The 26325-nt window shown below is 46.6% G+C and overlaps 1 protein-coding gene across 9 annotated transcripts; it reads left to right on the top strand.

The window, feature by feature from the left end:
• The first annotated feature begins 5864 nt into the window (after positions 1 to 5864).
• Positions 5865 to 22406, top strand: FCGR2B (Fc fragment of IgG receptor IIb). Of its 9 annotated transcripts, none has more exons than XR_003508707.1 (8): positions 5866 to 6089; positions 9596 to 9616; positions 10801 to 11058; positions 16350 to 16604; positions 17249 to 17368; positions 20932 to 21065; positions 21663 to 21703; positions 21821 to 22406. XR_003508707.1 is itself a non-coding variant. In XM_027527549.1 (8 exons), exons 1-8 carry the CDS (start codon positions 5978 to 5980, stop codon positions 21905 to 21907), a joined length of 948 nt encoding a protein of 315 aa, XP_027383350.1. In that variant the 5' UTR covers positions 5866 to 5977; the 3' UTR covers positions 21908 to 22406. The 9 variants fall into 9 exon arrangements, 7 of the variants coding, with proteins under 7 accessions (XP_027383393.1, XP_027383350.1, XP_027383342.1 ...); XR_003508705.1 differs by having other exon boundaries at positions 20929 to 21065; XM_027527549.1 differs by lacking the exon at positions 20932 to 21065 and adding an exon at positions 19564 to 19620 and having other exon boundaries at positions 10804 to 11058.
• The last annotated feature ends 3919 nt before the right edge of the window (positions 22407 to 26325 follow it).

Genomic DNA, 26325 nt, shown 5'->3' with positions numbered 1-26325 from the left:
GGCTTGGAGAATTTTGAGCATTACTTTACTAGTATGTGAGATGAGTGCAATTGTGTGGTAGTTTGAGCATTCTTTGGCATTGCCTTTCTTTGGGATTGGGATGAAAACTGACCTTTTCCAGTCCTGTGGCTACTGCTGAGTTTTCCAAATTTGCTGGCATACTGAGTGCAGCACTTTCACAGCATCATCTTTCAAGATTTGGAATAGCTCAACTGGAATTCCATCACCTCCACTAGCTTTGTTCGTAGTGATACTTTCTAAGGCCCACTTGACTTCACATTCCAGGATGTCTGGCTCTAGATGAGTGATCACACTATCGTGATTATCTGGGTCATGAAGATCTTTTTTGTACAGTTCTTCTGTGTATTCTTGCCATCTCTTCGTTATATCTTCTGCTTCTGTTAGGTCCATACCATTTCTGCCCTTTATTGAGCTCATCTTTTCATGAAATGTTCCTTTGGTATCTCTTATTTTCTTGAAGAGATCCCTAGCTTTTCCCATTCTGTTTTTTCCCTCTATTTCTTTGCATTGATCGCTGAAGAAGGCTTTCTTATCTCTTCTTGCTATTCTTTTGAACTCTGCATTCAGATGTTTGTATCTTTCCTTTTCTCCTTTGCTTTTCACTTCTCTTCTTTTCACAGCTATTTGTAAGGCCTCCCCAGACAGCCATTTTGCTTTTTTGCATTTCTTTTCTATGGGAATGGTCTTGATCCCTGTCTCCTGTACAATGTCACGAACCTCATTCCATAGTTCATCAGGCACTCTATCTATCAGATCTAGGCCCTTAAATATATTTCTCACTTCCACTGTATAATCATAAGGGATTTGATTTAGGTCATACCTGAATGGTCTAGTGGTTTTCCCTTATACTGACACATTTATAAGTGGAAATTTCCCTTCAGTTCAGTTCAGTCGCTCAGTCATGTCACTCTCTTGTTTCACTTTCACCAGGAGGCTCTTTAGTTCTTCTTCACTTTCTGCCATAAGGGTGGTGTCATCTGCATATCTCAGGTTATTGATATTTCTCCCTTATAGATGTAGATTTCCCTTACAAAGACTAACTTTTCAGTTTTCAGAACTCTCCCAGTGTCTTCTGTTTCTTAAATATAACCAGATCAAGACAATTCTTATGCCAAAGAATCATATTTTGGGATGACATACTCTGCTCCCTTTCACAATGAATTACAAATAGGCAGCTATGCTTTTCCAAATAATGAAGATACTTAAGAGCAATATTGCATTGGAACCTGGAATTTTAGGTCCATGAATCAAGGTAAATTGGAAGTGGTCAAACAGGAGATGGCAAAAGTGAACATCGACATTTTAGGAATCAGCAAACTAAAATGAACTGGAATGGGTGAATTTAACTCAGATGACCATTATATCTCCTACTGTGGGCAAGAATCCTTTAGAAGAAATGGAGTAAACATCATGGTCAACAAAAGAGTCCAAAATGCAGTACTTGGATGCAATCTCAAAAACGACAGCATAATCTCTGTTCATTTCCAAGGCAAACTATTCAATATCACAGTAATCCAAGTCTATGCTGAAGAAGCTGAAATTGAACGGTTCTATGAAGACCTACAAGACCTTCTAGAACTAAGACCCCAAACAGATGTCCTTTTCATTATAGGGGACTGGAATGCAAAAGTAGGAAGTCAAGTGATATCTGGAGTAACAGACAAGTTTGACCTTGGAGTACAGAATGAAGCAGGGCTAAGGCTAATACAGTTTTGCCAAGAGAACGCACTGGTCATAGCAAACACCCTCTTCCAACAACACAAGAGAAGACTCTACACATGGACATCACCAGATGGTCAATACTGAAATCAGATTGCTTATATTCTTCACAGCCAAAGATGGAGAAGCTCTATACAGTCAGCAAAAACAGGACCGGGAGCAGGCTATGGCCCAGATCATGAACTCCTTATTGCCAAATTCAGACATAAATTGAAGAAAGTAGGGAAAACCACCAGACCATTCAGGTATGACCTAAATCAAATCCTACGATTATATACAGTTCAGTTCAGTCACTCAGTCATGTCCGACTCTTTGCGACCCCATGGACCACAGCACACCAGGCCTCCCTGTCCATCACCAACTCCCGGAATTTACCCAAACTCATGTCCACTGAGTCGGTGATGCCATCCAACCATCTCATTTTCTGTCGTCCCCTTCTCCTCCTGCCTTCAATCTTTCCTAGCATCAGGGTCTTTTCAAATGAGTCAGTTCTTTCAAGGGATTAGATCTGATAGAGTTCCTGAAGAACTATGGACAGAGGTTTGTGACACTGTACAGGAGGCAGTGATCAAGACCATCCCCAAGAAAAAGAAAGGCAAAAAGGCAAAATGGTTGTCTGAGGAGGCGTTACAAATAGCTGTGAAAAGAAGAGAAGCCAAAGGCAAAGGAGAAAAGGAAAGATATACCCATCTGAATGCAGAGTTCTAAAGAATAGCAAGGAGAGATAAGAAAGCCTTCCTCAGAGCCAAGTTAATGCCTAATAGGGAAGTGCCTCCAGGTTGGGGATTGTATGGTATTCAGCAATGTAGCTGGTTATTTGGACATTTTTGTGAGGTTGGCACGTGACTTACTGTCAGTCTAACCCATTCCTCTACCAACTTATCCTAGTCCAGGAGTCTGAGACAGAGGTGGTAAGCCCTCTAACAGCTTTTAAATGCTTAGTCTGTGGCCACCAATTTTGCTGCTTTGGTTTCTAAGATTCCCATATGTCTTTATAGTGGCAGATGCTCTGATGGCTTTCAAGAGTTTGACTTGTGCCTACTTAGATTTTGATGTGCTTTTGGTCAAAAAAGCCCAAATTTATAGTCTTAATTCCATTCCCCAAGTCCCTTGTGGACTCACCTCAAGCTTTCGGAGTTTCCTAATGCCTGCCACCATCTTTCTTTTGCATTGTGTGTGTGTGTTAGTTGATCAGTCATGTCTGACTCTTTGCAACCCGATGGACTGTAGCCTGCCAAGATTCTCTGTCTATGGGATTTCTTAGGCAAGAATACTGCAGTGGGTTGCCATTCTCTTTTCCAGTCTTTTGTATAAGGGGCTCTTATTATTTTCCCTTGTTTAAATAATCCTCCTTAGTTCAACCAGACTTACTGTTTCTGGCTGCCTGAGCATGTTCCTGAGATCTTTTTGTACCTCCTGTAGATGCTTACACTGTAGCTGAGATTGTGCATAAACTCAAATGTTGTGGCCTACTAGGTCTCACCACGAAATATCTGGAGTGGCTCACACCCCAAATTTCCACCTAAAAGGGTTAGAATAAACAAACTTGATCTCCAAATGGCAAATAGGTGGAGCTCGATTTAAGAGAAATTTACCGGAGATGCTGAAGAGGCAGCAAAGTAAAGTGGCTCTGCAGGAACCTTCACTTTCATCTCAGAGCCAACCTTAGAACCTCAGTAGCTGTCCTCATACTACACTTCACTGACATTACTCGCTGTACCTCAGAGACAGAGCGGGTTTGGTTCCAAACCCCTGCAGTAGAGCCAATATTGCAATTGAATGAGTCACACAATTCTTTTTGGTTTCCCAGTGCATATGAAAGTTATGTGTACACTATACCATAGTCTATAAAGTGTGCAATAGCATCATGTACACACCTTAATTTATAATGGCCTTATTGCTAAAAGTTCCAAAACAATTTCAGTAGGAACATCAAAGATCACTGATCACAGATCACCATAACACATAATAATAATGAAAAGGTTTGAACTCTTGTGAGAATTACCAAAATATGACACAGGGACACAAAGTGTGCCAAATGCAGTTGAAAAAAAAGAATGGTACTAACAGACTTCTTCAGTGAAGGTTGCCACAAGCCTTCCGATTGTGAAAAATGCATTTGCAAAGCTCAATAAAGTTAGCACAATAAAATGAGATATACCCTACCTGTCCAACGACAAAGCTAAAGTGATTTAGTTATGACTGATATCCTTTATTCAAGGGAAAGCAAGCCATGGATTGAGGCAGTACAGTTCCTCATAAGCAGAACTCTTTCCAAGGGATTTGGGCAAGGCCAAGTGTTACAGAGCTTTACAGGAGGCCATGTGGAAACAGGGCCTCATTGGCTAGGAGTTGGGAGTTTACTTACAAGGCTAGAAGATCCTGATAGCTAAAGCTGAGTTGGAAGACTGTGATTGGTGCATGCTAAGTTCCTGGACAGCTGTTTCCTGTAAGTGCAGGCTTACCTGGGCTTAAATTCATGATGTGGGCTGCTCTACTGGGGTGGCTCCAATTTGTGAGTCACATTATATAAATTAACTTTTAAAGTGTTGATAATAGCTCACTGGAGTCTTGACATTGGTTAAGGAAACTTTTTCACCTAAACATCAGATAAGGGCTGGAGGAGGATTGGGAGTGGGGGATGGGGTAGAATGGGGCCAGTAGTAAAGCCTTGTCCAATGGGGCGGAGGGGCGGGGGTGCTGCTGAGGTTTCTGAAGACCACGGAGTGTAAGAACAGGTTTTACAGTATCATTTCCTTGAATATTACAGCTTGTTTCCTGAGAGAGCATTTGGGAGAGAGGTCCCAGCAGAGGGTCCCGAGAGAGATCCCAGAGCATCTCATGTTCTGGGGATGTTGAGGGTGAACACACGGGATGAGGACGATGATAGAGAGCAGAAAAAGGAAACTAGCATTGACTGGATACCCACAACACACCAGGGCCTGTGCTAGCACACACATTCTCTTTTAATTTTCAAAAACCATGACCACTGTGATTCTTAGTCAGCAACAAGGTTGCCCCCAAGAGCAAATTTGCCAATGTCTAGAGACATTTCTATTTTCACAGTTAGGGGTTGCCCCTGGCATCTAGTGGGGAGAGGTCAGGGATACTGCTAAACACTCTACAGCGTATGAGATAGGTCCTAACATCAAGAATTATTTGGCCCCAAATGTCAGTAACACTGAGGCTGAGAAATTCCGCTTGAAGGATAGACAAGTTAATCTTCATTTATACAGATGAGGAATCTGTAGTTCTGAGACGCTACCTGTCATTCAAAATTAGACCAATATGGCTCCAAAGCCCTGCTCTTCACCACGCCATAGTGATGGGAACAGTGATGGGAATGAGGGCGAGAAACAAAGAACCAGGGCACTAGTTGCTCCTCAAAAGATATTTGTTGGAGGGATGAGTACAAGAATGAATGACGGACTTCCTTTCTGGTCTAGTGACTAAGACTCCACACTCTCAATGCAGGGGCCCTAGCGTTCCATCCATGGTCAGGGAACTAGATCCCACACATCACAACTAAGAGTCTGCATGCCACAGCAAAAGATCCCACATGCTGCAACTAAGACCCGGGGTGGTCAAATACATAAATGACTAAATATCTTTTTTAAAAAGAATGGAAGTCAAGGGGTGATAAAAGATGGGAATGATCATTCTATCGCCACCCTGACACACTTCTCTGTCCTGGTTCCACAATCCAAAATGGAGTCTGGATTATGATAATAAAGGCAATCAAATGATGGGGAAAGGTGGCCTCAAGCCCCTCTGCTCAGTCTCAGGAGGAGTCTGACGCCAGTGTCTGCACCTCTAAATGGATCTAGAAGATGGGGAGTCCCCTGGCACACTCTCCTCCATCGCCTTTTCCAAACAGACAGAGACAGACAGGGAGTCCTGAGCTGAGTAGGGGTGACCATTCCCCTCTTCCTCCCTGGGGCTGAGCCCAGCTGTGGCCCCAGAGAAGGAGGAGAATTTGTTTCCCAGTTCCTACATTTTCTGTGAATTTGGAGTGGGACTGAGCCAGATTCATTCTAGGAAGCCCTGAATCTTCTGGGAGGGAACTCTCTAGATGAAAGAGGGTGGAAGGGGAGGAGCCAATGATAAAGCAACACTTCTTTTCACTTCCTCTTTTGGACTCCTGAATTTGCCCTCTGGGTGGAATCTATCAAGCCTCAAAAGAAGCCAGTGCCTGTCGTGCTGGGCTGTCAGAGCAACCTGCTCGCTCCAGGAGGTGATGGGGATCCCCTCATTCCTAGCCTTCCCTGCTGCCAGGAGGAACCGAGCTCACTGCACGCCCTGGCATCCTTGGGGCCACATGCTACTGTGGACAGCTCTGCTCTTCCTGGGTGAGTGGGGGGCACAGCAGGGACAGTGGATCAGGACGATGGGCAGGTGGGCTTCTCTAAGTCAGCTGCTGCCACCTGGGTTGGGGCTGAGCTGGGACAAGGACGAGGGCCACAGTGGGCAGCACATCAGGAAAGTCAGGAGGGTGAAGGCAGGCTGATGAAAATCACAGGCTGACAACCTTGCTGGCCTTGGGAAATTGTGCAATTGGCAGAAGTCAGGTTTTTTTTTTTTAATGTGTTTTGCCCAAAGTCACTGGGCACCAAGGTCCCTGGTAATCTACCACTTCCCACACAGAACCAGCTCTGAGGAAAGTCCAGTGAGCTAGACCTGAAGGATTAATGATGGCCAAGGTGTTTATCTTCCTTAGAAATGCATGTTTCACTGGGACCAAGTCTTAGGCCAGAGGGCTGATGATGTCTTAGGCAAATAGGAGATGTTGTTGCTGTTCAGTTGCTAAGTTGTGTCTGACTCTGTGACCCCGTGGACTGCAGCATGCCAGGCTTCCCTGACCCTTACCATCTCCTGGAGTTTGTTCAAACTCATGTCTATTGAGTCAGTGATACCATGGCGATGTGGGGAAGCAAGACAGCACATTGTAGTGGGGGGCAGTGGCTGTTCTCTGTGCCCCTGAAACCACTTCAGACAGCAGAAACCTGTTCTGTTTATGAGAAAGGAGATCTACCTGGGAAAAAGCACAGGAGGGTCTCAGTTATGCAGGGAATAGGAACCAGAGAATGCATAAGCCAGGCAATTCTAGAATCATCACTTGTGAGACCAGAGACATCATGCATGTCTGTTTGCACTGTACAGACAGGGAGAGGTGTCCTATCACTGATGAAAGAGAAGGAGAGGATCTTGGGCTGTGATTGAGCACTGCTTTCTGACCACGTTCTCAGCCCTGGGCTAGGGACCATGGACTGATAATGCTGGTGGGAGAGTCTAGGGAAGGCCAAGTAGAGGAGTCGTATCACCAGGAATGTCCTCCCAAACTTAATTTCTGGAGTATGACCATCAAATCCACTTCAGGATGGTCCCAGAGGAAGACATGCAGCCAGCCATTTTCCAAGTTACATACTATGATGGGTAGTAAAATCTGGTCAGTGCTGGGAGCCCTGGCCCTTGGTGCTGGATGATGCTGGGACAGGGGGTGGAGATGAGGAAGACAGAGTATTCCCCCACGAGCAAGGTGAGATGGAGTGAAGTAGAATAGCATGGAAAAGGAGCACACGGAACGTCCTCCCTCTTTCACATGGAGGAGCTCAGGCCTGGAGAGGTGCACACTTCCCTGCCCCTGCTGTGGCGATATCAGTGTGAGCCCTAGGCGAGATTCCTGGGACAGACTTCCGGCATTTTTGTCCACTTGCCTCTTTGGTGTCACCAAGGATTTAGGTCTTCATTGCTCTGTAGCTCATTTTATTACAACACATTCTGGTTTAGTCTTGACTGCTCCTGTCTCCTCTTGTCTGGATCCACGCTGCACACCAAGGCCATGGCTTCTTCAGCTATGGCTGGGGGAGAGCCACTGTACTCCATAAATGCCTTCAGCGCTGCTCCACGGCCTACCTAATGAAGCTCCGACCCTACTCTTACAGGTAGATGTTCCTCTAGAGCCAGGCAATGTGTCCAAGGACTCTCCGCTTTCCAGAGTCCACAGACTGCCTTGTTTACACATTAAATAAATGCTATGTGCAGCCTCTGGGGATTTATCAGGGAACGAGAGAGACGGCCTTCTGTCTCCCTTACAGTGACGATACAGAGCATGAACACATTTAATATTCACATGAGCGACTGAACTGAACTGAATATTTGTTTAGTGAATGAGTGGAAGATGACTTCTCTCTAGTTTTCTCATCTCTTACTTGTTTCTCCTCCTCCTCTTGGTCCTGCTTCTTTACCCATTTCCTGTACTGTCACCTGTCACTTCTGCACACTCTGGTCTTTAGCTAACTTCTATGTCAATAATTTCCAAACCTGTCTTTCTTGTCTGTGTCAGATACAATTTTATATTTCCATTTTCCCGGTTGGAAACCTGCAAATTGATTTGTCAGCTCAGAAACAAAACACATTCAAACTCTATCATCTTCCCCTCACAAATGTTCTTCTCCTCCTAACATTTATATTTGTGTGAGCACAATTAACTATTTTCCTGGTCACCCATTCACAAAACCCCATACTTCATCAAGTGGCACTCTCTTGCTGCGTGTTACATTTCCCTCATGCCTATGTCCCCATCTTCACTTTCTACTGTCATCACAACTTTGGGCTGTCTTATCTCTCACCTAGGTAACACTCAATGGATGATTTTCAGAGTATTGGTAAATAAAATTAACATGGCTATTGCCCTCTTTGAGTTTACATTCTACTGAGGGACACAAACAATAAATAAAAAAGCACAAATGCATAAATTGGGAAGTGTCTATGAAGCTGTAAACAGGATACTCTGATAAGAACAGTTGTTGTGGGGGAGATGAGAGAATAGCCTGTGTTAACAGGACGATATGGAAAGAATTTTCTGAGGAAGTGACTTTTAGGCTAGGACCTGAAGCAAGATAAGAATTAAGCCATTTGAAGATACAAAGGAAGTGGGTTCAGAGAGTTCAGCATACAGAAAAGCCCCAAGTTTGAAGAATTTAAAGAGGGCTGGTATTATTGGAATTCAGTGAATAGGGAAAGTGGAGCTTGAGATGAGGCTGGAGAGGTGAGCAAGGACTGTATCAGGTGTGGCCTTGTAAATATTTACATTTTACTTTAAGAGCAAAGGAGGAAACCAGAAAGCTTGTAAGCAGGGGGGTGATATCTGATTTGTTATTTTAAAAATGATTCTAGCTGCTCTGTGGGGAATGAATTGCAGGGGGAACAGAAGAAGGGAAAAGCTAAGTTAGGAGATGGAAGAAAGCTGATGGTAGCCTAAAGTAGTTTGGACATGGATAAAGTCGATGCACTTAAGGACTAACTGGAAGCAGGATGAACAAGAATTTACTGGTGCAAAGGTAGATGGTTTGGGAGAGAGAGGAATAAAAGAAAATTTGCAGTTTTCTGGCATGAATACCTGGGTAGATGGTAAAGAGATACCCTTATATGGGGGGAATCTGGGAGAGGAATAGAATATATCCATTTAATTTGTCATTGAGGTCATTGGTGATTTTGACAAAAGTTTTAGTGGACTAGAGAGGTTCAGTGATTGGAAAGAGAAGAAATGAGGATAGCCTATGTAGAAAAAGAACTGAGAAATCAGGCTGGGAAAGGGAGCAGGGAAATACTTTTGGAATTCTATGCAGGGTCAAGTGAGATTTTTATCCTTTTAATGAAACATCCTGGAGCATATTTATGTTGGTAGGAAAGACCCAGATGAGAAGGAGAAATGGGTGATGCAAAAGAGAAAGGGAATAACACAGAGAGGGAAATCTGTGCAGGTGAAGGGAATTTGACCTGGGACTGATGATTATTTGTAATGATGAATCATCATATCCAAACACCAGGCTGATCTTTGCTTTCTCTCTTGCAGCTCCTGTTTCTGGGAAACCTGGTAAGTGCTCCACCACATCCCCTCTGTCCCCCAGCTCTCTCTGCTCCCTGCACCCTGTATGGAGGAACTCTGGAGGCACCAGCAATCCAAGATTGAGGTAGAGCCAGGAAAGAGGAATTGTGCCCACAAGAAGCCCTGCACCCGCTTCTCCTTCCTGCTTCCCTTCCACTGAAGCCACCAGGGGTGGGCAGCCAAGGGACACAGATGCCTCAGCCCTCCTGCTTCTGTTATGATGATACCTCACAGATTCTGTCACGGAAAATAACTGTCCTCTGTATCAATTGCCTTCTTCTCTCCAAACTAAACCACGAGCCCAGACCATGCAGAATCACATGATCTGCTTAGGTTATCCCCATGGGTTGATAAATCATCTACTTTGCATGTATCTGAAGCTCTCAGGGCCTGTTACCCTGGAGAGAACTAGGAGGCCGTATTACTGGCTGCGGCTGGGTGGGGTGAACACTGCTGGGCACTCCTTTCTCAGCACCACTAACCTCTCCACCACCCAGGACTGGTAGGGGGTGGGGCTCTCCTGGGTCACTGAATCCAGAGCTCCTAGACTGGCCTTCTGGCCTTTCTCACTCTTTCTGATTCTCCTGAGGCCATAGAGATTCATCTGTGCTTTGGTGTCAGGACAGGTCTATTCTACAGGATAAGGAATGAAGCAGGTCAGAAGAGAAATGTGACCTCTGACTCTCAGCCTGGCACCTCCACCAGGTGGCCCCACTTGTCTTCATCCAGCTGGGAAGACAGTTTATCCACTAGTGTCCAAATGCCTCAGTTTATGAGGGTGGGGGAAGTGATTCCCCAAAGGATGTATGTGTAGTGTGTGTGTGTGTGTGTCTGTGAGTGTGAGTTCGAGAGAGAAAGAGAAATAGAGACAGAGAAGGAACTGGGCAGAGCTCCTTGGGCGAGGTGTACTTGTGTTTCTCGACTGTGTGCTTGCCCCCTCTCCCATTTCCCTACCCCTCCTCCTCTCCTCCCTGAGAGAATCTGGGTTCCTGGGGGCCCCTGTGTGGCTACATGAGTTGGAGGAATTGCCTTCAGGTGCGGACCTGTTCTGGGTTGGGTTCTTCTCTTGATCTCTGCAGCATGGCCACAGTTTTCCATCATCTGAGATTTGGGGTCTGCTTAGGCCCTTGGGGTCCCTTTTCCTCATGCTGCCTCCTCTCTCTGCCCCTCAGCAGATCTCCCAAAAGCTGTGGTGACCATCCAGCCTGCGTGGATCAATGTGCTCAGGGAGGATCACGTGACGCTGACGTGCCAGGGGACCAGCTTCTCTGCAGGCAACCTCACCACATGGTTCCATAACGGGAGCTCCATCCACACCCAGAAGCAGCCCAGCTACAGCTTTAGGGCCGGCAGCAACGACAGTGGGTCCTACAGGTGCCAGAGGGAGCAGACCAGCCTCAGCGACCCTGTGCATCTGGATGTGATTTCCGGTCAGTGGAGGAGGCCCTGGAGAGTCTGGGAGAACAAGGGGAGATGAAATCTGCTTCCATGCAGAGGTTTTTAGCAAAGGGCAGTCGCCTACTTACTGGAAAGCACGGCTGTGAGTTGTTTGAAGTGGTTTTGGTCTACTCATTTCCCTTCTCAACCCACCTCCTCGGCTTAGTATGAGTGGTGAGGTGGAAGTTCCTAAGAGATTTCTCAGAATATGTTGGGCTCCTTTGTCTTGGTGCCGATTGAGCAAGAAGGTGACCAGGCCACCAACAGGCATCTGGGTGTGAGAGAAGCAGAAGAAAACCTCTAAATCATAGAAATCTTCCCATATTCGTGGCAGAGTCAAATGCACAGGGAATTACTAGCCATCTAAACATGATGATTTCATTCACCTTTGAGCCTCAGTTTCCTCACTTGCTAGTGGAGATACCACTGCCTCCCACATGAGGTTCTGTTGAGAATCAACATTTCCCTAATCCCTGCCCTCTCTCTGTGCAACTGAGGTGAAACTTGTGTCTTCATCTCCTTATATTTCCAGCACAGGCACAGGGCAGGGCTTAATAAATGTTTGTTGAACAGATCAATGATTTTCCAAAGCTCTTGGCAAGAAATAGTTTCTCCATTAAAAAAAAAAGCTGCAATGTGATTATGATAAATATTGTCATTGTTACTGTTCATTTAGTCCCCTTCCCTCCCTGAATACCCACATTTTAAGTATCTAATAGGCCCAGTGGGCTCCAGTCCCAGTCCTGCCATCTTTAGCCTCTGGGCTTAGCAGGAAAAGACAGTCACGGAGGGAAGCCTCAGTGGCCTGGCAAGGCCCTGGCCTTAGTGCTCTGGCCCTCCAGGAAGGGGTGGAGCTGAGGGGCTTCCTCTCCTCAGGACTATGGGAGACACCCCCGCCACTGTGACTGATGATGGAACGACTGGCACATGAGGTGGGCACCACCCTGGGGGACCTAGGTGCAGAGCTAGATATGACGTCCTTGAGCCCAACAGCAGCCTGGGTGACCTTGGACCACTGCCATGGAGACCAGTGCCAACAGAAGGCAAGGCACTCTCAGTCCAAGGCAAAGGCTCTCTATAAACAAGAGGCGGGGCAGGCTCTGTAGACACTGCTGGGGCAGCTCTGTGGGCCTCAGTATTTACACCAATTTGTGCCAGCAGCAGCTCAGCAGGCCCAGCTGCGTGGGCTGGCTGTGGTCCAGCTGGCCACAACTGCTGCCAGGCAGCAGATCAGCACCCCAAATGCCAGCAAGACACAGCAGCTGAGCACCACCCAGGCCCCAGTCAGGCCACAGCATCAGCCTCCCCATTCACCAGCCAATCCCAGAGTGAACTCTTCCAGTGTTACAACTCTGACCCAATCTTTGCTACTGGGGATCACGACATCCTTCTCCCTCAACCTATCCCAGCCCTAGATGGATCCAAGACTGCAGCTGGGAAAACAATCCTAGGTAAAGCAGACCCTGGCCCAGCAGACCCTGGCCTCTAGTTTTCAACTCATCCTGATGCTTGTTAGTGGCTGTAGTCCAGCAGGAGGTACCATCTGCTCAGGCTCCTGGAGTCCATGCAGATACGGTTGAGTACAGAACTTGGCAATGAGCAACAACAGGTCTCAGCCCAAGGCTCCACCCAGAATGCTATTCCCCCTTTTGTTCCTGTTCAATCACTAGATCATGTTCAACTCTTTGTGACCCCATGGACTGCAGCATGCCAGGCTTCCCTGTCCTCTATCTCCAGGAGTTTCTCACACTCATGTCCACTGAGTCAGTGATGCCATCCAACCATCTTATTTTCTGTCATCCCCTTCTCTTGCCTTCAATCTTTCCCAGCATTGGAGTCTTTTCCAATGAGTCGGCTCTTCTCATCAGGTGGCCAAAGTATTGGAACTTCAGTATCAGTCCTTCCAATGAGTTGATTTCCTTTAGGATTGACTGGTTTGATCTCCTTGCTGTCTAAGGGACCCTCAAAAGTCTTCTCCAGCACCGCAATTTGAAAGCATCTATTCTTCAGTGCTCTGCCTTCCTTATGGTCCGACTCTAACATCCATACATGACTACCGGAAAATCTATCTCTTTGACTGTATGGATCTTTGTTGGCAAAGTGATGTTTTTGCTTTTTAATACCTCTTTTCTGGCCTACCCCAGGCCTTTTGCCAGGCCCTAGCTGTGGCTCAGACTCCCTCTAGGACTTCAGGTCCCTTTGCTAACGTTAGTCCAGCTGGTGGAGGCAGTGGACATAGGCTCATGGGTCCAGGAAGAAGTGGCCACACACCTGGGCCTTTGGGTGAGTTGCCCTCGTGAGGAATAGGTGGTGGTAGGAGCTGCCCAAGGAAAGGCACTGGAGAGGTGGAGCCCTTGCCTACATCCAGGCAGTGACTGACCCGGGGTGTTAGCCAGAGGCAGAAAGTGCAGTGGCCAAGAAGGCAGAAGCAGATGGGAGTGGTCAGCAGGGCATGAGCCTGACACGGACAGCCACACCTGCTCCCACCCAGACCCTGATGGGTTTAGTTACTCCTGTCAAGCCCCGTTCACTGATTTAGCAACAGCACAGATCCAGCTGTTGAAGAAACAAGTGGTTATCCGACTGCAGATTGTTCTCGACCACTGGCTGCAGCTCCAGCACCGTCAGTCCCAGTACCCACCGCCCAGCTGCGCACCTCCAGGTGGTCCAGCAGCAGCAGTACCCACGAGCCTCACTGCGCCTCAGCCACCACAGCACAGGTCCCTGTTGTTCTCCTCATGCAGTCTGTGCACTGACTGGACAAGCCCAGACATCGGCTGTCCAATGCAAGGAGGAGGGAGATGACGTCTCCACATTGCGTTCAGTGCTCCTGCCGAGGGTTCTCAGGCAGCAGAGAGCCCAAGACCATAGATGAGGAGAACAGTCTTGGAGAAGAAGCTGAACTAGTGACCAATGGGAATGGTAATTCACCAAGCGATGAGTTGGCAGCCGAGGCCCCTGCCCATCAGCACCACCTTCTACCTTAGCCATGGTATCCAGACAAATGGAAACTCAAACCTTGGCGAAGCACTGTGAAGCCCCAGATGCTCACTCACGTAACTGAGGGCTTTGGTACCCAGGACTGAGCAGAAGCATTCCCAGTGTTCTCCATTACTGAAAGAGTTTGATAAGCCACTGTAGACTGGCCTCCCGACAGGGCTGAATAAGAATCAGTCAGGTGGCTCCAGTGAAGGGGACAACCCATCTACTCAGCAGTAAAGAAGGCAAATCTCCCAAAGTTCCAGCACTGTGGGAAGTATACTCCTGCAGAACAGTTCTACGGCTCCAAGAGTTTTCTGCTTCATTTCCACTAAGAGGTACTGTGTGAGCTGTAGCTGCCAGTTCTGGCTGAAGAGGGAGAAAATGAAAGAGTTTCGGGAGGCTCACCATGTTGTGGTCACCAGTGTGGACCCTGCTGCTCCTCTGACACCATCCATGCCATCATCCAGGGCACGTGCGGCAGGGGTCAGGAGCACTCTAGCTGGGGTTCAGAGATTTCAGTTATGATGAAAGCACTCTCTCCAACATCCTTGGGCCTTTATCAGTGAGAGCTGGGCATGGGGAATGAGGCCCGGGAAACTTCCATTCGGCTCTGCCTATGCCAGGATTCATGGCATCGACCCTGTGTTCCTGTCTAGTAATCTTAGCCTTTGGAGTCTTATGTAGGTTTATTGCTTCTCTACAAGGCTTCCAGGAGATTGCAGAGGAGTTTTGTTCCCAGGAGTTTGACGGAAATGCCCTTTTATGACTTAAACAACACCTCATGAGTGCCATGAACATGAAACTGGGCCCTGCCCTCATGATCTGCACCAAGGAACTGTCCTCAAGGAGACCTCAGATGGCCCTCTTGGACAAACCACCCTAAGGCTGAGGCTTCCACTGTACAGGTTAAAATTTGGCACCAGCGGAGACTTTGCCGAGAAGCAAGTGCTGTTCTAAGGCTGTATACCTTCTGTAGAGGGGATTCCCCAGACAGAGAGGAGAAGTAATTGGTTGCAGGTGCTACATGGAAGCAGCTTTGACATTTTCTCTGAGTTCTACTTCATTTTAAGAAATCTCTACAGTTCTCAGCATTCCCATCTAGCTTAATCCAACCTGTATAAAAGAAGCAGACTAGAGACCGAGGACTGCTCACCTAATCCTGGAGTAGAACGTCTAGCCAGGGTCTGAGCTCCTCACGAGGAGGGTGATGGGGGAGGAAGAGGGTGGAACACAGGACTGCCCCCAGTGTTAGGCGTGGGTTTCCAGCCTGTGTGACAGAGCAAAGGCCGGGCGCCCCACCTTCTCTCTGCACTGTCCCACTGTAGCTGTGGCCCGTGGTTTTCTCTTCCCTGTCACTCACTCCCTCTGCTGTGAACGTTTCCTTCCACGTATGTGGCAGGCTCACCAGCCAATGTAGGGGCTTGGTTGGCATCATTCTGGTCTGCTGAAGGGACTAAGTGTGGTTGACTGGCACACGTGTGGCTTTTTTTTTTTTTTCATTTGCCTTCTCCCTTCCAATGTATCTGTTGTTTTCTACCCTTTCTTTCCAATTCCAACTCTGATCTGTCCTACAGCTTCAGGAAAACAGAAGGCATGGGCTGAGGTCAGGATTATAAGTACCTACCTAAGCCTCTATTCCTTAAACTATAAAGAAATTAAAAATATTTCCTCAGCAAAAGGATTAAAATGACTGGGGGAAAGTACACAGCTGGCTAATGAATGGCCCACCCATGTCACTGCTGGCTTGAGACAAAGTCCCCGCTGAAGTGAAATTCCACGTTTGTTTACTAACATGCACCAAGTAAACCAATATTTGTTGGGTGCCCGTGACTCTCCCCAAGGACACAGGTCTCTGCTTGTCCCCCTCACATGCTGTCTTCTCTCTCAGACTGGCTTCTCCCCCACCTCCCTCCTTCCTCGGGGAAGGGACTGCACTCCGGGTCCCCTGTATCCACCTGCAGAGGCCTCTTGGGCCAGACAGGGCTGCAGCTGTGTCTCCCAGGATGGGAACGAGAAGACAAGCATATCTGAACACCTACTGTGTGCCAGCAACTACTGTAAACAGCACAGCTAATGGTACTATTGTGACTAGTTCCACATACGAGGAAACTGAGGCCCAGAAGAATTCATTATTTACCCAGGATCACAGGGTGCATACACGAAGGAGCCAGAATTAGAGACCAGGGGTGTGTGAGTCCACATTTAAACTCCCCCCGACACACACTGGCCCCCGGAGGGATGGTCTGGGTCTCAGATCTGAGTCAAGACCTTCTGGGTCCTGAGGTCCCTTTGTGTCTTTCAGACTGGCTGTTGCTCCAGACCCCCAGCCTCGTGTTCCAGGAAGGGGAGCCCATCATGCTGAGGTGCCACAGCTGGAGAAACCAGCCTCTGAATAAGATCACATTCTACCAGGATAGGAAATCCAAGATATTTTCCTATCAGCGCACCAACTTCTCTATCCCACGCGCCAACCTCAGTCACAGCGGCCAGTACCACTGCACAGCGTTTATCGGGAAGATGCTACACTCGTCACAACCAGTGAACATCACTGTCCAAGGTGGGGACTCTCTCAAGATGAAAGGATGGGAGAAGAGGAGATGGATAGTTAGGAATAAAGTCACATGGTCTTAAATGGAGATTTGAGAAATGCCATAGTAGCAAACCTCGGCTCTGGGGCCAAGGGCAGGGGTATGGGCCACTTGATAAATGCTGTCCAGAGCTTGGAACCCTCAGCTCTCAAGTGACAGGTGATGAGGCTCTTATTCCACTTTGAAATATAAGCCCATCACACCAAGCACAGCAGTGAGGCAGAGCTTTCTCGTTGGTGTAGAAGTTCCCAAAGCTCCTGGACATTCCTAAGAACTGAAGTTTTCCTAATTTTCTCTCATGTTTCATGATATGTCCATTCACTCCCAAAGGTATAGCATGTTCTTAAACAGTTTAGGGGTCCAGTGTTGGAGGCTTCAGGTTCATGCTTCCTGCTATCCCCACGGGCTAAAAGGAACCCTTCCCTCCACCTTATACACTCAGCAGTGTGCCTTCATTTGATTAGCAGAGAAATCGAAAGGGTGTCGGGGAGGCACAAACCCACTCACAGAACACCTGTGCAGGTGAGGCTGGGGGAGGAAGCAAGTGCTGCACTGGAGGAGGGCAGGGAGGGTGAAGTGGCATAGGGAGGGTCCTGAGGTCTGTCTTCCCCAGAGTCCAGCTCGAGCGGCCCCTCATCGATGACAGCTGTGGCTATAGGCACCTGTTTTGCTGCAGTGGCTATTGTTGCGGCCATAATAACCTGGTTCCGCCTCAGGAGAAAGCCAATCTCAGGTTTGTGGTTCCTCTTGGTCCCTCTTGTTATCAGTTCCTTTTTAGCCAAGGCCCTAACCCCAACCATGGCTAGAACCCTTATCTTTGGGCTAGAGAATCCTTAGCATTCATATATAGTCCCATATTTTATTTATTCATTCATTCATTTAACAGGCCTGAACAAACTGGCTTATGTGTCAAGCACTGTGATAGACTCTGTGGATGATGCCAAGTTAAAGAAAAGTTCAGCCTCTGCCCTTAGGGAGTCCATAATATTGTCGAGAAGACTGAAATACAAATAGTATAATAGCACAGATAGTAACTGAGGGGATAAGACCAGTATTAGAGAATGCATAGGCTACGACAGGGATAGAAGAGCCTGAATGACCCAGCACGGGCTGGGCCAGTTAGAGAAAACGTCATAGGGAGGTAGTGTTGCATGGTGATTGAAGCTCAACTGGGGGGTCAGACTGCCTCAGTTCAAATCTAAGCGCCTCTGCTCACCGGCTGAGTAATGTGGGGGTGAGTTATTCTCTGTGTGTTGAGAAGATGGAGCTGGCGTGTTAAGAATGTTCACATCACGACCAGCTGAACAAGGAGGCACGAGCCACCCACACGGGGCTGGCGGCTCCTTCAGCATCTGAACTCCTAGACTGGGGAAGTGAAAGCCCTGGGTCGTTTTCATTGAAAATACAGTTTCAATACATTCTCATAAAGGAAGTAGAGTCACAAGATTTGCCACTCAGAGATCCCAGAAATGAGAAGGGGTGGCAACCCTTTGCCCCAGGTCATGGGTGAGCAGAGAGAACAGTGTCAAGCCACTATTTATGAAGTGGTTGAGGTGGAGGACACCAACATATTTGTGGGCTTAACATCTAAGTGGTTGTTTTGAAAGATGCCCCAGGAAAATCAAAGTGAGAACTTAACAGCGGGAATCCTAAACTCAAGTCCTTATCTTAAATGTCCATACTCTGGGAGTAAGCAAGGTGATCATACTGTAAAATTCTTAGGTGGCAACTCAGGGAAACAAAGTTGTTGTTGTTGTTTTCAGGAAAACAGTTGTTTTTCCTCATCATATTCAACTTCTATGTGCCTCAGTTTCTTCATCTGAAAAATGAGGACACAAATAGAACCTACCTCATAAGGTTATGAGAATGAATGAGCCTGCAGCTCTTACAACAGTGCCCAGCACACAGCTAGCACCATATAGTACAGGCTGTTAACATTATGGAGGAGGTGATGTTTGAGGCTAGCAGTTAACCAGGCAAAGATGGTAGATGAGCATTACAGGCGTGGGGGCTGAGACATGGAAATGAGAAACACTGTGGCTGGGATGGAGCTCGGGGAAGTGTAAGGAGGGTGCTGGGAGCAATTTGATGCCATCGAAGCCACAAACGGTGAAGCAGAAAAAAAGAAGGTGAAGCAGGGCAGAAAGTTCATGGAATTGACATAGGGTACCTTTAAACAGCTAATCTGTATTCTAAAGGGCACAGGAGGGCAGTAAGCATGTCTCTTTGTTTTATGCTTCTTTCCTCTTCCCATCAGCACCTAGCACAGTGCTTGCCACACAGTAAGATGATTAATAAACATCTCTTCACTGATCAGCTGAAGAACTTCAGCTCTTGGAAAGCAGGCTCCTTCCCCCCATAGTATTAATATTAATGTAAAATTGCTGAGAGAGAAGGGAAGGTGCTATAGAAATCTAGTAAGCAGATCATCACAATTCTTAACACTGTAAAGCTAGCTTACTGGTGAGAGAAAGTGCCAAAGTTATCCAGACACAGAGAAAGTAAAAGGGAAAAAAAGACTCAGAGCCACTGACAAAGAGAAAAAATACTACTTATACCTCACAAAGCACTTGGCAATTGGTTCATAGCCAAGACCTCAGTTACCGATGGTAAGTAAATGTAGAGACTCAGTGAGAAAAACTGAGAGGGAGAAAGAGATGCTTTTAAAAGGCAGAGCAAGCTTAAGAAAGGTGCAATGGAATGGCCTTTCTGACAGTCCCATGAGTCCCTACTATTAACCTAGCCAACTTCTACCTCTCTAGACCAGCCCTTTTATAGGCTAAGGTAGTCTCTGGGAAGTGGGGAGGAGAGGCGTGTCTGTGGGAGAAGGGTATGTATTGGTTCTAACCCAGTCTTGCCTCTGGTCCGTGGTCCTGAAGACTTAGGTTCTACCCCGTAATCCTACTAACCTCCATGTGCCCCTCCTAGCTCTCCCAGGAAGCCCTGAGCGCAGGGAAATGGGAGAGACCCTCCCTGAGGAACCAGGTGAGTGCAGCTCCCCTCTGTGGGCTCAGTGACACCCTGTCGTGTGCGTCAAGAGGCGGCTTGCCGTGTGCGTCAAGAAGCGGCTTGCCGTGTGCATCAAGAGGCGGCTTGTGAGCACAGGAGAGGGAGGGGGCAGTGGGAGGAGGGCAGGGGCTCAAATCTCTTGGTCAGTTCTGAGACTAACTCCTGGGCCTGAAGAGGACCTCACTGGGGATGAGGAGATGAATACCTATCCTAGATAGAGAGACAATGGCCCTGTCTGAGTTTCTGGGGCTAGAACTTCTAGGGGTATTTCCAGAGCAGGACATCAGAGATATTTAGGTCTTTCTGTGGAGCTTTGGAAGAGCTGGCACAGGGTGGGGGTTAGATGTTGTAAGACTAAGGCAAATAGAATTAAAGAGAGAAAACTCTAGAGGAAAGGGGAAAGAGGCCAAGGGAATAAAGCCTAGATTTGCTGTAGTCCGTGTCTGTGGAGAGATGGGGTAAGAGTAGATGGGGTGAGCGATGGGGTAAGGGCTCAACTCTTGGTGGAACATGAAGAGAAGATTTTAGGCTGAGAAAGTTCTGTGTACTAGCTACATTAGCGGGCTTTCCTCTGTCGACAAAGCCTGGATCTAATGCCCACTCCTGTAGGTTTGTTAAATGTGAACCTGGCACTAGCCTGGTCGCTATCATAAAATGGAATCTTGAGTGTCGTTTCCTCTCTTGGGGTTTAATCACCTCACTGAGGAAATGAGTGCATTGGCCTGGAGGACCTCGAAGCCTTCCCGGTCTGACATTCTGAGAGTCAGTGCCCATCAACTCTGGCCCAAGTGGGGATATGTTAAAGGAGCAGGACTATCCAGGTGATTTCCTGACTGTAGTTAAAGCCAGAGCTTGGAGGGACCTGGAGCTTTCTCTGGGGGCTTCCAGACAGCAGAAACAGACAGGAAAAAGAAGCCCTTGAGGACCCCACCTCTGATGGCTGGAGTATGACTCAGAGCAGAGCCAACAGATTTGAGAGCTTGAGCAAAACGGCCCAGCTGTCCAGCGGCACTTTGAGCAAGATCCCTAGGTCCCATGGCCAGGCCAAGTGGGGATATGGACCTGAGTCTGCACTGGGGCCAAGCTGACGTAGGATAAAACGTCCGAACACAAGTGGGTTAGCCATTTTGATGTTTGGTTCTACCACTGGCATAAATATATTTCACAAGGTGTTTATTTCACAGGAAGGCACTGGGGCTGATGGTTTCCCCAAAGGCTCATCTAGGTTGCTGGGATTGTAGAGGGATGCATTAGAAGGAGGATTCAGGACGTGGTTTGTTCCAGAAGTTGGAGCATGGCATACAGGGATTCCTTGTGTCCTGGAGATGAATGAAGACACTAGATGCATTGTCTCAGACTCCTTCCCCACTTCCTGAGGAATGCTGCTTTGCAGATACTGAGCTGCTTTCCGCACTGGCAAAGTGAGTGTGTTGGCAAAAACATGAGGAAATTTGGATGTGTTTTAGATCTTCACCAAGGAGAGTGCTGGCTGGCTTGCTTGCTTCCTTCTTTCCTTCTCTTCAGCCTCCCTTGTTCACTCTCACGCTTTCTTTCTTTTTGATGTGAGGGAGTAGGAGATTCTCCAGAGCTCCGACAAAGACATACTATTGGGCTGGCCAAAAAGTTCGTTCAGGTTTTTCTGTACCAGCTTCCAGAAGAATCTGGATGAACTTTTTGGCCAACCCAATACATCTGGCTAACCTGGAAAGGTCCCCACCCCAGTCCACACACACCTCTTACTCAGTATCTCCAATCCCAAAAGCTGCCTGGTAGCTTCGAAGAAAATAGTGATTTTCCGAAAAGAGTGTAGTACAGATGACTGTCTCCCTTTGCTAATGTAGCTGGTGGGGGCGCCATGTCTGGGATACTGAGGGTGGGCTGGGAACCAAGCTTTCGGCCCACAGGGCTGAGTTGGGGTCAGTGGTCCTCCCTCAAGCCTGGTTTGGGCCCCGCCTCAGTGTGGGGCGGCCCCAGGCTATAGCCGTGCGCCTGCTCACCTCTGCTCTCTTTGCCCACAGCCGGTCTCACTGATGCTGAAAATGATGCTGCCAGAACTGAGGTGAGCCCTCCGCCACCTGCTCTTCCTTCTCCCCCTCCTCCACCCTGCTGCCTCTGCTGCGGCCTCCTTCCTGCGGCCTCTCCGCGGATCCTCACTGCTCCCTTCTGTTTTCTCCAGGCTGAGAACACAGTCACCTATTCACTCCTCTCGCACCCGGATGTTGCAGAGGAAGACTCAGAGTCCGATTACCAGAAACGCCTTTAGTTTTCATTGTCTCGCCTGGGACTTGGGGCAGTGAATCGGAGAGGCCAGGATCTGGTGTCTTCTGGCCTGAACTCCTCTTGGGTAGAAGAGGATACTGCAGTTCTAAAGAAGGAGAATGACTTTTTCAGAGTTCGGTCCTCTGAATCCTGAAGCTCTCTGTTCTGACATTCACAGGTGATATAGCCTCAGATAACTGACCGCTGATTTCTTCCTTGCCTCAGCACGTTCATCAGTAGGACTCTTCTATTATACATTCACACAGCCAGTGTAAATTACTTTTATTAAGAAATTGCAGCAACACAGAAATACGTTACAGGTTATATGAGAAAAATTAGATAACCATGGATGATTTCAGAAATGTTGAAATAGACTAACGTATGCCAATATATTAAAAGTGATTGTTTCTGGGGATGGAATTATTGGTGCTTTTCATTTGCTTTGTTAATTCTTCTGTACAGACCATTTATTACTTTTATAATAAAATACTACACAAACAACAGTCCCCTTATCTTTTAATCACTGAACCAATTAGAATATAGACTGATCTGCGGTCGGTTTCTTTTCAGTGGTAAGAATCTTGGGGAGGTGGTAATGGGCAGGAGGTGGGGGCAAGAAAATGTTTGGAGTGTAGGACAAGTATCCCTCATCTTAAAACCATATACTCTTCTTCCAATGAATTTGTGTTCTTGTTTCCATGTCTTCTTTCTCTTCCTCCCATGGTAAATAAACACCAGTTCTCAGGAAGCCAAACTTCAGATGAGTCCTGAACGGAGATTTACTGACTCTTTCTCTTCTGCTCTTCCCCTATCAGAGTTATCAGAAGGATGTGAACTTCTCAGAGAAGGTTCCGGGAGGTTAGAAACAGGACTGACAGCTTCCTCAGGAGATGTCCTTAGCGAGGCCTCATTTTCCTGGGACTCTAACAGGAACGTTGTGCAACATTTTTGCATTCAGAATTTAGCAGCTTCCTTTGTTGAGTAGTTTTCATGAGGTTTCATATTCACATATTGCTGTACAATAAGGAATAGTAATTGCAATTATTGGGTTATTGAGGGCTTACTTTATGGCCTTTAGAATGAGAGCGTTTAAGAGTATTAGCCGTTCATAGTTCTTCTGTTGTGGTTTTCTTGTTCACATACTCGTGCCCTTTTTACAGTAACAATGTATGTCCCTCTATTCATACATTACATGCTGCTGCTGCTAAGTCACTTCAGTCATGTCTGACTCTGTGCGACCCCATAGATGGCAGCCCACCAGGCTCCCCTGTCCCTGGGATTCTGCAGGCTAGAACACTGGAGTGGGTTGCCATTTCCTTCTCCAATGTATGAAAGTGAAAAGTGAAAGGGAAGTCGCTCAGTTGTGTCCGACTCTTAGCGACCCCATGGACTATAGCCCACCAGGCTCCTGCATCCATGGGATTTTCCAGGCAAGAGTACTGGAGTGGGGTGCCATTGCCTTCTCCGATACATTACATAGTAGCAATTTATTTTATTTATATGTAAATTAGTTTACTATGCTAATTTCTAAGATAAAATTAAAATACAGGTAAGCAAAAAGATAATTAAGATCACCTATAAATTCACAAAATAGAAACAATCAATGCTAATGTTTAAAAAATTTCAATCCATGTTTCTGTCTATAATAATATGTATAAGCATATGGGTTTTTAAAATTAAATCACGTTATATTTTTGCCTGTTTACAAATACACATAGGCCAAAACTCATGCTAACTGTGAGCATGAAGACTCAAATAATACTGAAATATAAAGAGGAAAAGTGAGAGTTCCATTTTGTTCTCACCCCCTAATCCTATTTCCTTTTCTGTGGGTAACTACTGTTGAATTTTGGAGTATATTTCTGGATTTTTTATTTATTTATTTTTTATTTTTTTATTTATTTTTTTTTTTGTGTGTAATAAAGTTTTATTAAAGTATAAAGGAGATAGAGAAAGCTTCTGACATAGGCATCAGAAGGGGGCAGAAAGAGTACCCTATTTCTGGATTTTTTAATACACACCTAATACATATTTTTAGGTTTTTTGAGTCAGACACAACCGAGCAACTGAGTATGCACACAGTTTTTTAAGACCATAAATGGGATCATATACTTATGCAGTTTATTTTGATGAATAGTATATTATGGAGCTCTTCCATGGAAGTATTTTCTTTTTAAGGATTGTACAGTATTCCATAGTACAAATGCTGTGCTATATTTCATTTAACTGATATCTTAAATATTACCAATTTTTCGGAAAGTTGTGACCAACCTAGATAGCATATTCAAAAGCAGAGACGTTACTTTGCCAACAAAGGTTCGTTTAATCAAGGCTATGGTTTTTCCTGCGGTCATGTATGGATGTGAGAGTTGGACTGTGAAGAAGGCTGAGCACCAAATAATTGATGCTTTTGAACTGTGGTGTTGGAGAAGACTCTTGAGAGTCCCTTGGACTGCAAGGAGATCCAACCAGTCCATTCTGAAGGAGATCCGCCCTGGGATTTCTTTGGAAGGAACGATACTAAAGCTGAAACTCCAGTACTTTGGCCACCTCATGCGAAGAGTTGACTCATTGGAAAAGACTCTGATGCTGGGAGGGATTGGGGGCAGGAGGAGAAGGGGACGACAGAGGATGAGATGGCTGGATGGCGTCACTGACTCGATGGAGGTGAGTCTGAGTGAACTCTGGGAGTTGGTGATGGACAGGGAGGCCTGGCGTGCTGCGATTCATGGGGTCACAAAGAGTCGGACATGACTGAGCGACTGAACTGAACTGATCTGATATGCAATACTGTGGTGAACAACATTCTTGAATGATGTTTTTGACTACATATGTGAGTATTTCTTCAGGATAAATTCCTAGAAGTAGAATCATTGGCTCAAAGGATGCTCTCATCTTTAAAAAAGCAGTCTACATATCCTCCCAAAGTATACTAGGGAAACCAGTTCCTGACCCCTTTGTCAATGCTGAGTATTTTTAACTTTTCCAATCTGATTATAATGGACTATTTTCTTACCCAGCATTGATTTTCCCTGATTCTGTTAATAGTAACAGAGCCCGACTTCCCTTTGACTAGCTCTATTCCCTGTCTCATTCCATGCAGGTAGGTGGGCTGACCTCATCCCTAGTTCCAGAGGAGAACGTGCACCCCAAGCTGGCTCAACCAGGAGCTGTTTCCCTGGAATTTAAATCTTGATCAAAGTGACACTGTGCCTGCAAACAAGTGAAGTTCATTCATCCCAGTGGCCATCCCAATAGCCCAGATTAGACTAACTTCCTACATGCCTGAATCTGCCCTGTTTTTTATGTTTCTAGGATCCTTCAACTTCCTTTTATATCAGTTAATTTAGATTTGATAGAATTCTCCTATAATATCCTGGCGGGGGCAGGAAGACTTCCCAGGTGATCTAGTAGATAAGAATCTAACTTGCAATTCAAAGGACACTGGTTTGATCCCTGGTTTGGGAAAATCCCACATACTGCAGAGCAACTAAGCCCATGGGCCACGACTGCTGAAGCGCACTCATCAAGAGCCTGTGCTTCGCAATAGAGAAGCCGCTGCAGTAGGAAGCCTGAGCACTGTCCCTGCTCGCCACAGCTAGAGAAAGTCCACACACAGCAATGAAGATCCAGCACAACCAAAAATAAATAGATCAAGCCCATATCCTGTGGGCTTGATACTTTTTTTAGGCTAGATCTTTGACAAACTTTTTTTTCCCCCTGTCATTACTGGTTTAATAAGGCTTTTCTATCTCACTGGAGTCAATTTTGAAAAAATGTTACTTTCCTAGAAACCATCCAGTTTATTGATATGCAGCTATACACTGTATCTTCTTCTATCTTTTGGTAATAATCTATGTATCTGTAGCCTTCCCTGGTGGCTCAGACAGTAAAGAATCTGCCTGCAATACAGGGGACCCGGGTTCGATTCCTGGGGAGGGAAGATCCCCTGGAGGAGGGCATGACAACCCACTCCAGTATTCTTGCCTGGAAATCCCATGGACAGAGGAGCGTGGCAGGCTACAGTCCACGGTGTCACAAAGGAGTTGGACACGACTGAGTGACTATTGCTGTGTGTCTGCATTTATATTCTCTCTCTCATACCTAGCTTTTGGGCTTGCTTTCTTTTGTCAGATGACTTCAGCTGGAAATAACAGGAAATCAGATTCAATTTGGCCTAAAGGATAGGGAAATGTATTATCTTACACAACAGAAAGTTCAGAGACAGGGTGTCTCCTGTGCATCAGAACTCTGGGTGTGCTGTGCTGCGATCCCTTGGCCTAGCAGCATGACGACCACAGCAGTTCCAGGCATCACTTCCAAAGATCTAGACAAAGAAAACAGCTAACTACCTCTTCTATGTGTCTCTTTCTTAAGAGTGAGAAAATGTTTCTCCAGCAATCTTCCCATCACATCATTATT

Source organism: Bos indicus x Bos taurus, chromosome 3, assembly GCF_003369695.1.
Source record: "Bos indicus x Bos taurus breed Angus x Brahman F1 hybrid chromosome 3, Bos_hybrid_MaternalHap_v2.0, whole genome shotgun sequence".
In the NCBI taxonomy this organism is placed as follows: Eukaryota; Metazoa; Chordata; class Mammalia; order Artiodactyla; family Bovidae; genus Bos; species Bos indicus x Bos taurus.
This window is presented reverse-complemented; position numbering and strand designations above follow the sequence as displayed.